The sequence below is a fragment of the Pyricularia grisea genome (assembly GCF_004355905.1).
Source record: "Pyricularia grisea strain NI907 chromosome Unknown Pyricularia_grisea_NI907_Scaffold_4, whole genome shotgun sequence".
NCBI lineage: Eukaryota > Fungi > Ascomycota > Sordariomycetes > Magnaporthales > Pyriculariaceae > Pyricularia > Pyricularia grisea.
Window position 1 is genome coordinate 3,890,316 of NW_022156718.1, and position 15,493 is coordinate 3,905,808.

Here is a 15,493-nt window from a genome sequence, read left to right on the forward strand (position 1 = left end):
TAAACAAAATACATGCGGCATATTCCGCGAAATTTCTATCCTTTAACAATTTGAAATTAATCACCCCGATTATCTAATCATCTAATCATCTAATTAAGGTACACATGTCATATCGGAAGCGAGCCTGTCAAAATTTGATCATCAACACTTGAGTGACGTTACCCGATCAATGTTCATTGCATGGCACACGAAACTACCAAGCCATGCGAGCGTCTATCTTTTTATTATAGCTTTGAGGGTTATAAAACTACCTCACCTACTTGGGGCCCACAGAGCTCAGCCCCAAGAACATACAGCTGTCATCGGATAATTGGTTCCACGTGGAGGTTCTGACGCAACCCAAGCCACACACACACCAGTTGGGTGGTGCTGAGGCCCGATTGATTGGATTCGCCAATCCGGGGGTAGAACGGTTTTTTTTTTTTTTTTTTTTTTTGTTTTGTTCTTCCCTCATGAACAAAAAGGGAAAAATTCAGAAACAACGCTAGAAATACTCCGGTGCTGGAGAATTCCGCTCTCTGCTTTTAGCTTTCTTCACCATTAAGCTGCTAGCTATCTACCTTGTAATCTAGCTTGCTAGGTAGCTACTCACGCATTGATCGCGCCAGAGGAATTCAGCTACTTCCTCCAAAGGGGGAAAAAAAAAAAGCTTTAGGCGGCCTCATCACCAATCATGCCACCGGCCAACAAGGCTCCAAACCAAGGAAATGGACGAAAAAGCCAACTGTTCGGGCGGCAATGACGGTTTTCTGTCAAGGTCCCATGTCCAGTCGGTTCGTTGTGGTTTGCTCTCCCCGCAAAAGGGGACCCTCAATTAGATGCATGGTCACTGTCAGGGCAACCAAACAAACGAGGCCGATACAGTAGAAAGAATCCACTCACCGTAGGCGAGTGACGTGATGTTACGCGGCAAAGAGGTAGACCGAGAAAAAAAAAAGAAAAAAAAAGAAGGTGAGATTTAAAGTAAGCAGTCAAATCAAACTTCGGTAGTATCCCATAGTCCGCTTGTTTCGTCTTTGCCACCAAGTGGTTAAGCTGGAATACTTTGTGACAGCCTGGTACTCCCTTAGGACGGATGGTTAATTACGGGTAAGGGATAACCACTTTTTTTTTCCCACCGGGGGTCGTGCAGGGACGTTTTTGATATTTACTTGCCCGGCTTTGGTTTGTTTGCCGCCTTGTTTTTTTTTTCGGGGTTTCTATATTTTATCTGTCCCCTCGGTTGCCTCTTTGTACCTGCAGGAACATCTCTTTTTTTGTTCACCTGCATTGCATCGTCAGTCGTTATTTTTCTGCTTGCTTGCTTGCCTTCTCCAGGGCGTATACACTCACAAAAAAAAAGACACAATGGGCAACCAATCTTCAAGCCTGCAGACCTGTCTCAAGGATGTCTGTGCTGGACAGTCCAACTGCGTTGGCTACGCCGCTTTTAATAACGACCCAATCTACCAGCTCAGCTGGGTCAAGCCGTACAACCTCGATTCATCCGCCGCCGTGAGCCCGGTGGCAGTCGTGAGGCCAAAGACGGTGGAGCAGGTGGCTGGTATAGTCAAGTGTGCGGCTGCGGATGGTAAAAAGGTTCAGGCCAAATCGGGAGGACACTCATACGGGTATGTTTTTATATCCATGCCTCTTGAATGTATACGTTACTGACTGACTGGACTTGATATACAGAAATTATGGTAAGCAGCCACAGCTGATATTGGGATGGCTGGGTATCCACCTCTTTTTCACTAATACAGAACTCACGCCGCTGCAGGTCTTGGTGGCCCAAACAACACCGATGTCATCACCATCGACATGGTAAACTTTCAACATTTCAGCATGGACAATGTGACTTGGAAGGCAACGATGGGATCTGGCCATCAGCTCGGCGACGTATCCCAAAAGCTGCACGACAACGGCGGCAGGGCAATGGCCCATGGCGTGTGTCCTGGAGTCGGAATAGGCGGCCACGCCACCATCGGCGGCCTCGGAGCCATGTCTCGCCAGTGGGGATCCTGCCTGGATCACGTACTCGAGGTTGAGGTCGTCACTGCAGACGGCAAGATTCAACGGGCCAGTGAAGAGCAAAACTCGGATTTGTTCTTTGTGAGTTTTTGACTCGGGCCCCTCGCTGGTTGACTCTACCCCTTTGGCGCCCTGCTTGCTGACTTTTATTTTGCTTCCTCAACAGGCTCTCAAAGGTGCCGGTGGCAGCTTCGGTGTGATAACAGAATTCGTCATGAAGACGCACCCCGAATTCGGCAAGGCGGTGCAGTACATGTACTCATTTACCTTTCGGTCCATGCGCGAACAGTGGCGTGTCTTCAAGGCCTGGCAGGATCTCATCGGCGACCCGGACCTGGACCGCCGCTTCGGCAGCCAAATCATCATCACGCCGCTGGGCTGCGTCATCGAGGGCACATTTTACGGCACGCAGGATGAGTTTGACGCTACAGGCATCGTCAGCAAGCTCCCCTCGACACGCAACTCGACCATCCAGGTGACGGACTGGATGGGCGCTGTGATCAGCAACGCCGAGCGCGAGGCCCTATACGTCTCCAACCTCGCGGCACCCTTCTACTCCAAATCTCTCGGGTTCCGACAGCAGGATCTGCTGTCCGAGGACGCCATCAAGGACATGTTCAACTACATCGCCGACGCCAAGACGGGCACGCCCATCTGGTCCATCATCTTCGACCTCGAGGGCGGGGCCATCAACGACATCCCCATGAACGCCACCGCCTACGCCCACCGCGACAAGACCATGTTCTACCAGTCGTACGCCGTGGGGATCCCGCAGGTCTCGAGCACCACGCGCAAATTCCTGACCGGCTTCCACGACCGCGTCGCCGCGAGCATCAAGGACCGCGAGAACTCGGGCGCCGTCCTGTACGCCGGCTACGTCGACATAGCGCTGGGCGACGCCGCGCAAAAGTCATACTGGGGTTCCAACTACCCGGCTCTCCAGCGCATCAAGGCAAAGTATGACCCGAATGATGTGTTTAGGAATTACCAGAGCGTTAGGCCTGACGCCAACGCAAAGAGGTGAGGTGCTATTTTTTGCTTTGAGTTTTTCTTTTCTTCTTTTTTTCTTCTTTTTTTTTCTTCCTTCAATAAACGCGGGTCAAGTGCGCTCGTCAAAAAGTCAAAAAAATATTGTGGCTTGAAAAGTCGTGGTTTTAAAGAGTGTGTGCGTGCGAAGAGGTTGCTTTGCTTTCTTCATGCTTAGAGGACCTTACGGCCTTCCAGTCGTACCAAAGATACCACTTATATTGCCCCTGACTAGATCAGGAAGAGCAATTAGATTCAAGGGAAATATAGATGCGCCGGAGAGACTTAGCGCGCACGCGCGCCATGTGCTAGGTCCTCCTGTCTTTTTTATTTTTATTTTTTTTATGTCAAAACCATCCTGATTCAGTGACTATCAGGAAGCTAGGGCTACTTAGCCTCTAGACACTAATATGTGCTATAACAAGGCACCACTTTTTTTTTCCCCCTTTGGTCTCAAATTTTTTCACTATCATGTAATGCGTGGTTGACTTTGTGACTGACGATTTTACCCCTTTTTCGTGTTTTGGCAGCGATGATGGGTCTGGATCCAGCCCGACGCAAAGTGGCACTAGCGATCCGCAGGCCACTGGCGAAAGCAATGATGAGAACCTCGGGTCCGTCAGCCGACCAGGATGGGCGCTACTATGGCTATGGCTGGGGGTTTCGACGATGGCGCCATTCTTGTTTTGAAGGAGGAGACTTTGTTGAACACCAGGTGGCTTGGTATTACACTCCTTTAGGGCCCCTTCTCGGCGAGCCTTTGCCAGAGCGGGGGGATGCCATGATTTGAAGAGCGATGATGATATGCATAATGACTTGACGACATGAGCTTGATTGGCTTGGTCACGATACAGATAGAATTTGGCTTTCATGTTACCCTCACCATCAGATTGAACTACCCCATTAATCACTTACGTTTATATGACTATAGAAACACTGTTTTGTAACGCTCGGTAAATCTTAGTCCGTCAGATTCCAGATCGTCGTTTTTTATGTAGCACTCTGTCTTCTCTTGACGCGGAACATCCTTCATTGGCATGTCAAGAGGAAACGACTCAACCAAACATTTGCCAATCAGCATATCCCACGGTACCTCATCCCCCTCCGCCCTGGCTAACATGTCGAATCGTAGTAGTATCTGCCAAGACCAAGCTAAATACTCATCTAGCTGATCCCTATTCAACTCATGGAGCGGATCGTGCGGTACCTTCAAGAGCCGCGTCTCGTGATAATCTGCAAGGCGAAGAACGATATCGACAAGCTCGGTTGGAAGGCCTTTTACGCCCAGCACCGACCTCACCGTTTCGATTTCGGCAGCTGACGGCATGTACGGTGGATCCGTGTCAAAATCCAAACCTATAAACTCTTTATAGCTTATGCGGCCCAGCGGGTAAAAGTGATCATATTTGACTTTCCACCGACTCTCCTTGCGCGGACACGTCCGGGAATGGTCGTCTCGGATGCCGAAAAACTCCATGTGTCGAAACTGCGGGATCTGCGTCATCATGTCCGATACGGTCAGGTCGTGTACCAGCCTCTGGTACGTTTTGGTGCTCAAGTAGTCCGGGGATGGATCCGACCATTCCTCCTCCTCGCTCTTGGCGTTCCCCCCGGCTTTCCTGACGCACCGCTCCGGGAACCCTCGTCGGATGAAGTTGAGCAAGATGTATGCCCGCAGCGTGTCTCGACACATCATGCCCAACGCCACGTCGGGACCCACGCAGTAGCAGGTCTGCACGTCCCACCAGCTCAGGAAGTCGACCGTATGGTGCGCGCAGATGCGTAGCACCGTGTCCATGCTGCCATGCAGGATCAGCGCCTTGAGCAGCTCCAGGCCGTAGAAGCCGTCGCCGTTTTCCTCGTCGAACCGGTAGCAATCGTTGCGCTGATAATCGTGGAGAAACGTCGACATGCGTCGATCCTCAAAACGGGGGAGACACCGGCAGTTGTAGTCGCCTACGTGAGTGCATATCACGGGCTCACCACCAGCTCCGGACGTTGGCAATGGCGCCCCGGCATGCTTGAACCGCCTCACAGACCACGGCATACGCTCATCCTGTAGCGGGCCGCGGTTTTGAAGGCAAGACGGGGTTCCGCTGACGGCACACGACAAGTACCAGCGACGCAAGGATGCGTCCATCTCAACGAGGTCCGACTCGGGTATGACTATGTCATTGGGATCTGGATCCTCGTAGCTTTCTGCATATTTCTTTCGTTCCTGGGCAGCTGAAGTCGTAAGAAACTCGGCCAGCAGTTCTACAAACCTGTTTAGATCTTTGCCTTGGTCTGGTTTATGGCGAGGGTAAAAGTTGGTAATGTCACCGTGGTCGGGATGAGATGTGGCAAACTCAAAATGGGAGGTGAGTAAGTCCCAAGGCACGTCGCTCATGGGAGTTGCCATTGTAGGCTACAGGTGTTTGGTTTAGGCTGCTCTCGTTCAGAATGGAGTTGCTAGATCATATTAGGTGAAAATACCTACCCAAGATCTCTGTCTTATGTATCAGATCAACGTGAGTTCTAAAAGGCAGCAGAAATGGTTTAAAGTGACTCATTGCAAGCGAGATGTATTCGGCGTGACATTCTTGTCCAGGATGCCATTTTAGTGCTGACATTTGTTTTTATCGAAACACGATAAAAACATTGCAGAAGATTGCAGTCGCTATTACTACTAGCAGACAGTTTAATGGTGAATACGCAGCCTGAAAATGGACCATTTCCGTGGAATTTAGGAGAGCCTGTGCTACTGTTGAGTTCAAAGCAAGATGTCTGATTGTCTGAGAGAAATTGGAAATAGTAAAAGGCTGCCTTACTGGATGCCCGTAGAGACCAAAATACCCGATATCCGATACACGTACCTACCCTATACCCTCGTGTACCAAAAAGTTTGCTCCACCCTCCGGTCGCATGCTGCCCCTCCACTGCCTGAATTCTCCACCCCTGGCAACCAGAGCGGCCAAAGTAAACAAAAAATAATAGCCACCATTAATCGCATTCCATCAAACCAGCGCAAACCCTCACGCTTTCAACGTATCCACCGACAACGACCTCCTCACGACTCCAAAAAATGGCGGACAAGGCGGCAGAAAAGGACAAGGACAAGTCCAAGGTCCACAAGCTGTCGCTAAAGGGCAGCGCCAAGCTCGTCGCAGAATTCGTACGTCACCTTTTTTGTTTCGACGTTGAGGATTCCCACCGCCAAATCATCCCCTTGCCTGCCACATTCGTCCGCTAACTTTTTGGATCATGATAGTTTCAATACTCGATACATACGATTCTGTTCGAAACCCAATCCCCCTGCGACGAACCATTATGTCATGGTTGGGCCTTTTTTCACAACTAACCTTTGATGACGAAACCGAGTAGATTCCAACGAGGAGTATACCCAGCCGAGGACTTTACGGCGTCAGTTCCCACCCCTCACGGAGCCATGCGCGGGTTTCAAACCTTGCCCATACCCCCGTTTTACACTACGCTAACGTCTCCAACCACTCATCAGCGTCAAGAAATATGGCCTCAATATGCTAGGTACGGCAAAAGAACAGTCCCCCCCAGGCTGCCGCAAGCCTTTCAATCCACCTACACAAACACACAGCTGACCTGAGAAATCCAACAGTGTCGGCCGACGACCAGGTCAAGGCCTACATCAAAAAGATCATGTCCCAGCTGGACCGGTGGATGGTAAAGGGCAAGATCTCGAAGCTGGTCATCGTGATCACGGACAAGGACACGGGCGAGCACGTCGAGCGCTGGCAGTTTGACGTTCAGATATTCGGCGGCTCGTCCAAAAAGTCAAAGAGCAGCAGCAGCAGCAGCAAGTCGGCAGCTTCGGCATCCGCCGGGCAGGAAAACTCCTCAGCGGCCTCGGATGCGGCACAGGCGCCGGAAAAGACGGAGGCCGAGATCCAGGCCGAGATTGCCGCCATCTTTCGTCAGATCACCGCCTCGGTCACCTTCCTGCCCCAGCTGGCCGGTGACTGCACCTTCAACGTCCTGGTATATGCGGATGCCGACTCGGAGGTGCCCGTGGAGTGGGGTGATAGCGACGCCAAGGAGATTGAGAACGGGGAGCGAGTCCAGCTGCGGGGTTTCAGCACCGCCAGCCACAGGGTCGACACGCTGGTGAGTTACAGGCTGACGGAGTAGCCAGTCTGTCGACGAGTGAAGTTGGAGGTGCAGGCTCCTACGAAGCCTTCAATATACCCGAGAGGTTTCCTGTCGGCATAATTTATACTCCATGTCGGCCATGTAAAATGATGGCATGACAATTGGAAAAGCGGTCTTGGCTTGGAGTTCAGGCGTTGGGGGTTCTACTTGTTTACAGATGACAATCTTTATCGCCTAATAGCGAGATCATCAATATCACCTGGGCTTGGACATGTGCGTCTAAATCCATATTTATCATTTAACAAATCTGACGTAGCTTCTTCTTCGCCACGCCCGTTCCTATACTTGTCTTATGCGCCATGCTATCCCCTTCTATCAACAACGCCACCCCACCCATCCTATCCAGCCTCAGCACACCGTAAATGCAGCAAACCCCAACACAAAACAAACGCCCATCTGCCGTCGACAGAAAGTTGTGGCCGAGTGCGTATGACTAAACTCCCATGGCCCTGGCCAAAATCCCAAAACTAAGAAGAGCCAACCCGGTTGAAGAAGTAGATGTAGGCAAACTTCTTCATCTCCTCCACGTCGACTACCTCAACCACCTTCTCGTCATTGAACAGCACCCAGGCGGGCTTGTCTTGTTGCAACTGTTTGCGGATAAAAGCGACGTAGTGACTGCTCGTTCAAGTATTAGTATTAGCGCATTTAGATGAGTCCCGCACGCGATTCTCAACTTACCCAGCATGAATGCTTGTTCCCTTATGGCACACGATGCTCTTTAGCTGGTACTGTGCTGGGACATCACTCTTTCCTGCAGGTGGCTTTTCGCCCGAAGCAGCGGCCGAGTCCTCTTCCATGGAGCCATCATCATCGGGATGACTGAAAAGCCACTCTACAGCTCGCTCAACATTCCCTGATGTCTCCTTCAGTGCTTTCGTTGATTTCTTAGCATCGAAACCCATGGCGCCAAGCATTTCAATGGAACTAGGATCTGCCGTGAATCCACCGGCGCTGTCACCAGGACCATCAAGCTTAAGCGGCTCATCGATGTCGGGGTCTTCCATATGACCAAACAACCACTCCATGGCTGTGTTGGCATCAGAGTTGCCCGTGGCGTGAAGAGCCTTTTCACATCGGTTACGGGGGAAGCCCATCGCCTCAAGTTGAGCTACGGCCTCTGGGTTGGGTGTAAAAGCGGGTGCCGAGCTAGATGAAGCATCCTCTGGTAGCAGCTCCTCGCCTGGTTGTTGTCCTTGAGAAAGATATTTGTCCAAGAGGTAGGGGTCATCATTCACCAGCACCGGTACATCGACCTTTACAGGCACCCAATTCACGATGGTCATCTTGCGTGCGTTGACAACCAGGACCTGCGGCAGTGTCTTGAAACAAGATCTTTTGTTATAACCGGCCTTGCTTCCACACGAAGAGCATGTAAGTTCGACAGTCTCTTCGGCAGTAAACCGATCAAGACACTCTGAGAGAGTGACAGGCTTATACGCAGCACCAGTGTTTCCTTCGGTCGCCCCTCCCTCCTCGACTGGCAGCTTTTCCAGGGGCACGTCGATGAAAATGCTATCTTGCTCATTGGTGGTATAGCGCACCCTCTTGCAACCCAAACATTGGAGCCGTTGTTCAAGAAGGAACCGGAAGTCCTGTGTGGGGTCGTCGGCCGGCGATGGATGCTTTGATCGTGTAATAAGCTTGATGAGGTGCTGAAGAAGTTCAAAAGCATCCTGCTGTCGCATTGTAGAGAACTCCTCATGTCCGCGTCCAACGAGGTGCTTCAACATCGATGGCTGTAGACCTTTTTGGTAGGGCACCTCTGCAGAATGCTCTGATGCCACCACGTCGGAATCGGGCTTGGAATAACGGCCTGACAATAGACCGTCGCCGATCTTGCGCAGTTGGGTCTCAAGATCTGCAGCCGGATCCTGAATTCCAGGGAGATCCTGCGTGACCTGGCCGTACCGTTTCTGGAATGCGTCCATGTCGAACAGACACTGAATTATGCTTGCGAGATAGCAACTGTTGCCCAGGTTTTTAAGACCTGTGAGTCCAGGACCGAAAAGGGGTTTAAGTTCCTTGCCATCCTCTGTGGTCATTGAAAACTCCCACCTCAAATTCTGTTCAATCTGCATCTCGGTCAAGCTCTTCTCAGTCTTCTCACGCTCCGCAATGTTGATGCCGTAGTTGGCCAAGTGGTGCCCGAGGTTCTCGTCCACTCTCTCCTCGTCACAAGAGTAGCAGTAGACGTCAGCGGTGCCTTCTGGAGTGATTGAGCCAAGCTTGACGGCGACACCGTGTCCAGATTCGGTTGCATGTGCCAATGCGTGAGAGTGGCCGCTAACACCACCAAACTGCGCCCGTCCACAGCCAAGGGCACCGCATTGAAGACAGAGCCACAGGTTCTCGTTTAGATCGCATTTGGAGCACGTGCCCAGCTCATTGGATGCAATTTGCCTCGGCTCATCTTGCTGGAGAGTAAGGATGTGTTCACAGCTTGTAAGCTCTTGCTCCCAGGCCTTGACCTCTTCCTTGCGTGAGAACGTGTTTGCCGTCATAATTCCATCGACCACCTTGGAAAGTTTCGGGTGCGTCTTGTCTAGTTCGGAATCGCAGTCGAGACACTTGACCTTTGTGTGATAGTCGTAGCGATCGGCTTCCGTCTCGGCGGCAATGGCAAGCTTTGACATTTTTGTTGGGGGCTCATCGCGGTCGACGTGTTTCCTGGTGCGGCGGACGTTGAGGACAAGAGGATGGCTCCAGATTAGGTGGTGAAGCTTTGCGTGATATCGCTCGCCGACGCAACCGCCGTTGAAACATTGAAGGCAGACATCAAGGCCATCGGGGCCATCCTGATCGTTGTTAGTATCGTAAACTCAAATAATGGAGCTTTCATTGGTATCAAGCCTCAAGGCAGGTGACGGAAAGAAAACACATACAATCGAGTCAAAACACTGAGTGCAGTCCTCCCGGTAGACTGACTGGGCTGGAGTGGGAGGCTGCAGAGCTAAAAGCAAAAGTAAACTGATCAGCAACGGTTCCAACAGGGACCATGGAGGACAGAAACCTACACAGCGACTCCAGGTGTGTGCACGCCATGTTGAGGTGCAGACACAATGGTTTCTTGAATGGACCGACAGTTGTGTTGCAGGCTTAGAAATCTTTTGGTGAGCTTGGAGACCGAAGCTATCTCAAACAAGTCAAGATATGAGGCACAGCCAGCAAGCTTGTGTAACCTTGGTGCCTGGTCCCGGCTGGATGATCATCCATCAATGCTCCTGGTGGGGCTGGAACTATGGAGGGGCTGAACCATTACGTAACGCTGAGCCTTATGGTAATGACGTTGCATTCTGGGGAAAGTCGGAACCAGACCCTAACCCGAACTTGGCAGGGGCTGCTTAACTAAAACACCATACAATCTGTCACAAAGAGAAACATAATCTCTTGGTCCAAATTGTCCCTAGAAGTGAATGGAATCACTTCGAGGCATGTAGCAAGCGAGAAACCATCAAGAAAAAATGGCCGATCAAAAGGTTGCTAGCAACATGAGTACCTCTGCGGCTTCTGGGGCCTTGCGCGGCGCCTCGCTGCTCATACTGCTCCAGATAGCTTCGCGGGCCATCACTTTCATCGCCAATCAGCTGCTACTCCGATTTTTGACAGCACAACTTCTTGGCATTTCAACCCAGCTCGAGGTCTACTACTTATCAGTGCTATTTTTTGCACGCGAGAGTCTCCGGGTCGCCATACAGCGGCAGGGTGGAACAAATAAGGACAAGACCTCTCAGGCTCGCGACGCCCAAGCTGTTGTCAACCTTTCGTACCTGTCAATCTTGTTGGGTGTCTTTGTAGCAGGGCTTCTTGGCTGGCTATACGTGACATCCCTGAGCAACGAGACGACAGCTTCGGCACCGCACCTCATAATCTCGCTCTACATTTACGCCGTGGCTTCCATTGTCGAGCTCCTTTCAGAGCCAGCATTTATGGTGATGCAGACGAGGTTGCAATTCGGCGCCCGAGCAGCTGCTGAGTCCATTGCTACCTTTTCTCGCTGTGCAGTCACCCTTGGCTTTGCTGTCGTTGCCTCACGTGGTGCTTTCGAGGCTGGGGTTCTGCCTTTTGCTCTTGGACAGCTCAGCTATGGGGTCACTCTCTTGGTTGTTTATGCCTACTACGGCTTATCCCTAGCCAGCGTTGAAGGCTTTTCGCTGTTGCCCAAGAAGCTGGAAGTGCACTCAACGAAGGACAAGAAAAGCAAAGATGAGGGCTTTGTTCTTTCCCTCTTTCCCCGACCAACACTCAACTTGGCCCGCAGCATGATTGCTCAAAGCTTGGTCAAGCATATTCTCACCCAAGGCGACACGCTTTTGGTGAGCGCACTCGCCTCACCCACATCTCAGGGCGTATACGCCTTGGCCAACAACTATGGCGGATTAGCAGCACGCCTCGTGTTTCAACCCGTAGAGGAAAGCAGTCGATCCTACTTTAGCAGGCTTCTCGCATCGTCCTCACCCGACAAGGAGTCTGACAAGGCAAATCTACGCAAAGAGAAAAAGGCCGCCGCCGAAAAGGCTAGTGCAGACCTCACAATTCTCATCAAGTTGTACACCACTTTCTCGGCTGTTGTCGTAGCCATTGGCCCTACAGCAGCACCACTGCTCATCAGCCTGGTGGCTGGTCCCCGCTGGGCATCGTCAGGCGCCGGCGCCGTACTAGCCGTATATGCGCTGTACATCCCGCTGCTTGCCCTGAATGGCGTCTCCGAGGCTTTCGTCGCTTCTGTCGCCACCGAGTCCGAGGTACATGCCCAGAGCCTATGGATGGGTGCGTTTTCGCTCGCTTTTGCCGCAGCTGGTTTCGTGTTCTTGCGGGTCCTTGACTGGGGAGCCAGGGGACTGGTCGTCGCCAACGCGATCAATATGGTCTGTCGCATTCTTTGGTGCGCAGTATTCATCAAACACTACTTTGGAAGGCTCGGTATCAAGTTTGAACTGTCCGAACTGAGGCCCAGCGGCATGACTGTGGGCGCTGCTGTGGTTACCAGTCAGGCTGTTGCCCGTCTGAGTGGCCCTGATGTTGCTGGTCTAGCAGTACGAGGCGTGCTTTTTGCGCTCATCAAAATCGCGTCCCTAGGGGTCGTCTTCATTGCGGTAGTGTAAGTTTCGCGTATTTCATTTCCCGTCTCCCAAATCCGGTACATGGATATCTAACCCCCGTTTCTATAGTGCGGTCGGAGAACGACAGTTCCTCATGCAATGCGTAGAGAAGGCTCGTGGACAACGCCAGAGATCGACGGCAAAGCAATAACCGCAACCCAAGCTCAATCACAAACAGTTAATTTTCACAAATCCCAAAAACGCCAACCCTAGCTTTTCGAAACAGTGGCACATAAGTGTCTAATCAAACTTAATCTTGGTCCCCTTCTTGCTCATATCCACATCCTTGAAGAAAGCACCATAGGTGTCGTGTGCCTTCTTCTTAACGGTGGTACCAAACTTAAGCAACTCGTCTGGAACGGGCTGGTTCGCGCCCTTAAGGACATTGACCAAGCTACCCGAGTGTGCCTTGTCATGCTCGGTGAAGAGGGTGATGGCCTGACCCTGCTTGCCTGCACGACCGGTTCGGCCGATACGGTGAACATAATCTTCAATAGTGAGGGGGAACTGGAAAGGTTGATTCATGTTAGTAACGACCTCACAGGTAGAACAAGACTGGCACTTGGAGGCTTTGAGAACTTACCGTGACATTTATGACCAGCTTCACTTCTGGGATATCCAAACCGCGAGCTGCAACATCAGTGGCGACCAGAACGGTAGTCTTGCCAGACTTGAAAGCCTCCAGACTGGCTGTCCTCTGCTCCTGCTTCAAGTCGCCGTGAATGCTAGCAACCCTGATGCCCTTGCGCTGGAGGTTGTTCTCGACACGAACGGCCTCCTTCTTGTACAAGCAAAAGACGAGCACTCGGTCGTTCTTGTTCTTGCCGGCCTGCGCCTCCTTGAGCAGCTGGACCAGTCTGTTTTCCTTCTCCCAGGGGTTGATCACCTCGACCCGTTGCGAGATGCGCGAGTTTGCCTGGAGTTCCACCACGCCATTGCCATCGTCGTCTCCATCAACGGCTCTTGTGCGTCCGCCAATGGTGACCTTGACTGGGTTTATCATGAAGCTCTCGGCCAAGCCACGCACGCTGGCCGGCCACGTCGCGGTAAACATGAGGGTCTGTCGCTGCCCACGATCAGGGCAGAGGCCGAGGATGAGCTTGACATCGTCTTCGAAACCCTTGTCTAACATTCGGTCTGCCTCGTCCAGCACCACAAACCGTGCAGCAGAAAGCGAGACGGTGTCGTCAGACAAAAAGTCCTTGAGTCGCCCCGGTGTCGCGACGATGATGTCGGCACCCTTCCCCTTGCGCAGCAGGGCGCGCTGTTCGTCCTTGGGAGCACCGCCAAACAAGCAGACGGCTGACATGCCGACCAGCTCCGCGAGCTTGGCAATGGCGGCGTGGGTCTGCATGGCAAGCTCACGGGTCGGTGAAACAATCACGGCAAGGGCATGTGTCGGGCCGTACTTTTTGTTGGGCTTGCTACCCTCGGGAAGAGCCTGGAGAGCATTGATGCATGGTACCGAAAATGCGAGGGTCTTGCCAGAGCCAGTCTCTGCGATACCGACGACGTCGCGGCCGTCGAGCGAGTAGGGCCAAGAAGCGGACTGGATCGGGGTCGGGGCAGTGAAGCCAGCAAATGGCTTCTTGGCGAGGAGGGGTGAAGACGGGAGCTGAGTGAACTTAAGGATTGGTCGGTGTGTTGTCAACGAGTTTGGTTCAGAGATGACGACTTGTTGTGCTGTCATCCAATCCTTAAGCTCGGATTCGGGCAGTGCCGAAAGGGCGTCGACTTGCTTGTACGTTGAGTCGCTAGTGCCATTCTCCTGAGGTACATCAGTCTTTGTAGACTCCTCGCCGTCGTCGCTCTTCTTTTCTTTCTTCTCTTTTTTCTCTTTCTTGTCCTTTTTATCCTTCTTTTCCTTCTTCTCCTTCTTGGGCTTAGAAGCGGTCTCCTCTTCGGGCTGCGGAGTCTCGATAGTTGAAGGGACTTCGTCAGTGGTTGTAGACTCGGGTTCTGGGTCAGCCACCTCCTCTTCCAATTGCGCTTTGGCCTCCTTTTCCTTCCGCTTCTTCTCCTTCTTTTCCTTCTTCGCCTTCCTTGCTTCTTTGTCCTTCTTGTCCTTCTTCTTCTCCTTTACAGGCTCTTCGGATTCGTTGGCTGTGGAATCAACGACCTTGGCTTTCTTGGCCACAGGCTCACTTTCGCGATCGCCATCAGAGAGTGTGTGTTTCTTGCCGACAGACATGGTGAATATATTGTTGTCTGAGGATGGGTCTGGTAGTGTCTGCGGGACGAACGCCTTCTGTGGAGGGCGCAAGCAAAAAGACCCTTGGTGCGGCGTCCAATTTTTTTTCTTGTTCCTGCGCTGATAAGATAAGACAACCAGGATGGCCCATTCAATAATGTGGGGCTCTGAACCGCGGGGCATTCCCGCCAGAGAGTGGGGCATGCCATTGATCCAGGGGGCACTCTTCCACTCTTGCTCTGGCTTTCAACAGGCAGGACAATTGGGATATAACATTGGCGTCTCTAAGCTACCTCTTCCATGCCATCAAGTGCTTGCATTACACGACTCTATGCCTTGAAATTGACATATTATCGCTTGCATCCTGAAAGCATCGGCGATCTGAACAGACTTGGAGTGCTCAACTTTTCCATACTGAACGATCGAGCTCTTCAAGATGGCTTATGGAAAACACAAGCAGAAGCGATTTAGACTTCTGTGAAGCAAGCTTAGGTCTTGACGATCTCTGTGAAAGTTTCAAAGTACTCAACAAGCTATTCCTGGTCTGTTTTATCGTCCGATCGGGAGTCGCAAACCCTACCCACTCAGGTACGGGTAAGTTCTCGCTATATATCATATCTTCCATGTCTCAGCTACGGAAACAGTCAGGCATCTGCATTGCTGTCATTCTGTAAGGTACCTAAGGTAGGTAAGGTACCTACCTTAGGTACAACAAGATGCACTGCATTTCGGGACTCGCGAGTCGTGTCAACTTTTATTACGCCAGTCAAGCCCTCCTTTGCTATTAGTTCACCGAGCTCCCCTTTCCCTGATTGAAGTGTCATGTAAGTCATTTCCCCGAGGAGGCACTACTCATGATGTCACCCCGCACTATGTCTTGCTCTGTCGTTGTCAAGTGATATAATGTCGGGCGGGGTTCTCCTGGTAGCACGGGCGACCAGACGTCTGCTTGAGTGGTACCGGCCTAATGGGTAAGGTAGGCAAGTACGTATTCTGACAA

At 51.8% G+C, this 15,493-nt stretch overlaps 6 protein-coding genes across 6 annotated transcripts; 3 read left to right on the top strand and 3 right to left on the bottom strand.

Annotated features, from left to right (window-relative positions):
* Positions 1–1,009: 1,009 nt before the first annotated feature.
* PgNI_07846 (uncharacterized protein) lies at positions 1,010–5,527 on the top strand. The gene is made up of 4 exons (XM_031127851.1): positions 1,010–1,610; positions 1,743–2,091; positions 2,177–3,030; positions 3,567–5,527. The coding sequence occupies exons 1-4, from the start codon at positions 1,348–1,350 to the stop codon at positions 3,724–3,726; spliced, it is 1,626 nt and encodes a 541-aa protein (XP_030980670.1). The 5' UTR covers positions 1,010–1,347; the 3' UTR covers positions 3,727–5,527.
* On the bottom strand, positions 3,962–5,437 carry PgNI_07847 (uncharacterized protein; the record flags this gene model as incomplete). The annotated part of the gene is made up of 1 exon (XM_031127852.1): positions 3,962–5,437. The coding sequence occupies one exon, from the start codon at positions 5,435–5,437 to the stop codon at positions 3,962–3,964; it is 1,476 nt and encodes a 491-aa protein (XP_030980671.1).
* Positions 5,528–6,000: 473 nt separating the features above from the next.
* PgNI_07848 (uncharacterized protein) lies at positions 6,001–7,411 on the top strand. The gene is made up of 5 exons (XM_031127853.1): positions 6,001–6,190; positions 6,287–6,312; positions 6,400–6,438; positions 6,533–6,561; positions 6,650–7,411. The coding sequence occupies exons 1-5, from the start codon at positions 6,101–6,103 to the stop codon at positions 7,177–7,179; spliced, it is 714 nt and encodes a 237-aa protein (XP_030980677.1). The 5' UTR covers positions 6,001–6,100; the 3' UTR covers positions 7,180–7,411.
* Positions 7,412–7,414: 3 nt separating this feature from the next.
* On the bottom strand, positions 7,415–10,292 carry PgNI_07849 (uncharacterized protein). Its single transcript, XM_031127854.1, has 4 exons — positions 10,218–10,292; positions 10,086–10,153; positions 7,882–9,998; positions 7,415–7,818 (listed from the first exon to the last, which is right to left on the bottom strand). The coding sequence occupies exons 1-4, from the start codon at positions 10,243–10,245 to the stop codon at positions 7,668–7,670; spliced, it is 2,364 nt and encodes a 787-aa protein (XP_030980678.1). The 5' UTR covers positions 10,246–10,292; the 3' UTR covers positions 7,415–7,667.
* Positions 10,293–10,664: 372 nt separating this feature from the next.
* PgNI_07850 (uncharacterized protein) lies at positions 10,665–12,453 on the top strand (the record flags this gene model as incomplete). Its single annotated transcript, XM_031127855.1, has 2 exons — positions 10,665–12,301; positions 12,372–12,453. 2 exons carry the CDS (start codon positions 10,665–10,667, stop codon positions 12,451–12,453), a joined length of 1,719 nt encoding a protein of 572 aa, XP_030981340.1.
* On the bottom strand, positions 12,090–14,493 carry PgNI_07851 (uncharacterized protein; the record flags this gene model as incomplete). Its single annotated transcript, XM_031127856.1, has 2 exons — positions 12,090–12,809; positions 12,886–14,493. The coding sequence occupies 2 exons, from the start codon at positions 14,491–14,493 to the stop codon at positions 12,543–12,545; spliced, it is 1,875 nt and encodes a 624-aa protein (XP_030981339.1). The 3' UTR covers positions 12,090–12,542.
* Between the last annotated feature and the right edge of the window lie 1,000 nt (positions 14,494–15,493).

Coding starts and splice junctions, on each gene's coding strand:
- PgNI_07846 (XM_031127851.1), top strand. CDS start 1,348: ATGGGCAACCAATCTTCAAGCCTGCAGACCTGTCTCAAGGATGTCTGT. Junction 2,092..2,176: donor AAAACTCGGATTTGTTCTTT/GTGAGTTTTTGA, acceptor CTTCCTCAACAG/GCTCTCAAAGGTGCCGGTGG. Junction 3,031..3,566: donor CCTGACGCCAACGCAAAGAG/GTGAGGTGCTAT, acceptor GTGTTTTGGCAG/CGATGATGGGTCTGGATCCA.
- PgNI_07848 (XM_031127853.1), top strand. CDS start 6,101: ATGGCGGACAAGGCGGCAGAAAAGGACAAGGACAAGTCCAAGGTCCAC. Junction 6,439..6,532: donor CCAGCCGAGGACTTTACGGC/GTCAGTTCCCAC, acceptor ACCACTCATCAG/CGTCAAGAAATATGGCCTCA. Junction 6,562..6,649: donor ATATGGCCTCAATATGCTAG/GTACGGCAAAAG, acceptor GAAATCCAACAG/TGTCGGCCGACGACCAGGTC.
- PgNI_07849 (XM_031127854.1), bottom strand. CDS start 10,245: ATGGCGTGCACACACCTGGAGTCGCTGT. Junction 10,154..10,217: donor CACACACCTGGAGTCGCTGT/GTAGGTTTCTGT, acceptor TTTTGCTTTTAG/CTCTGCAGCCTCCCACTCCA. Junction 9,999..10,085: donor CTCAGTGTTTTGACTCGATT/GTATGTGTTTTC, acceptor AACAACGATCAG/GATGGCCCCGATGGCCTTGA.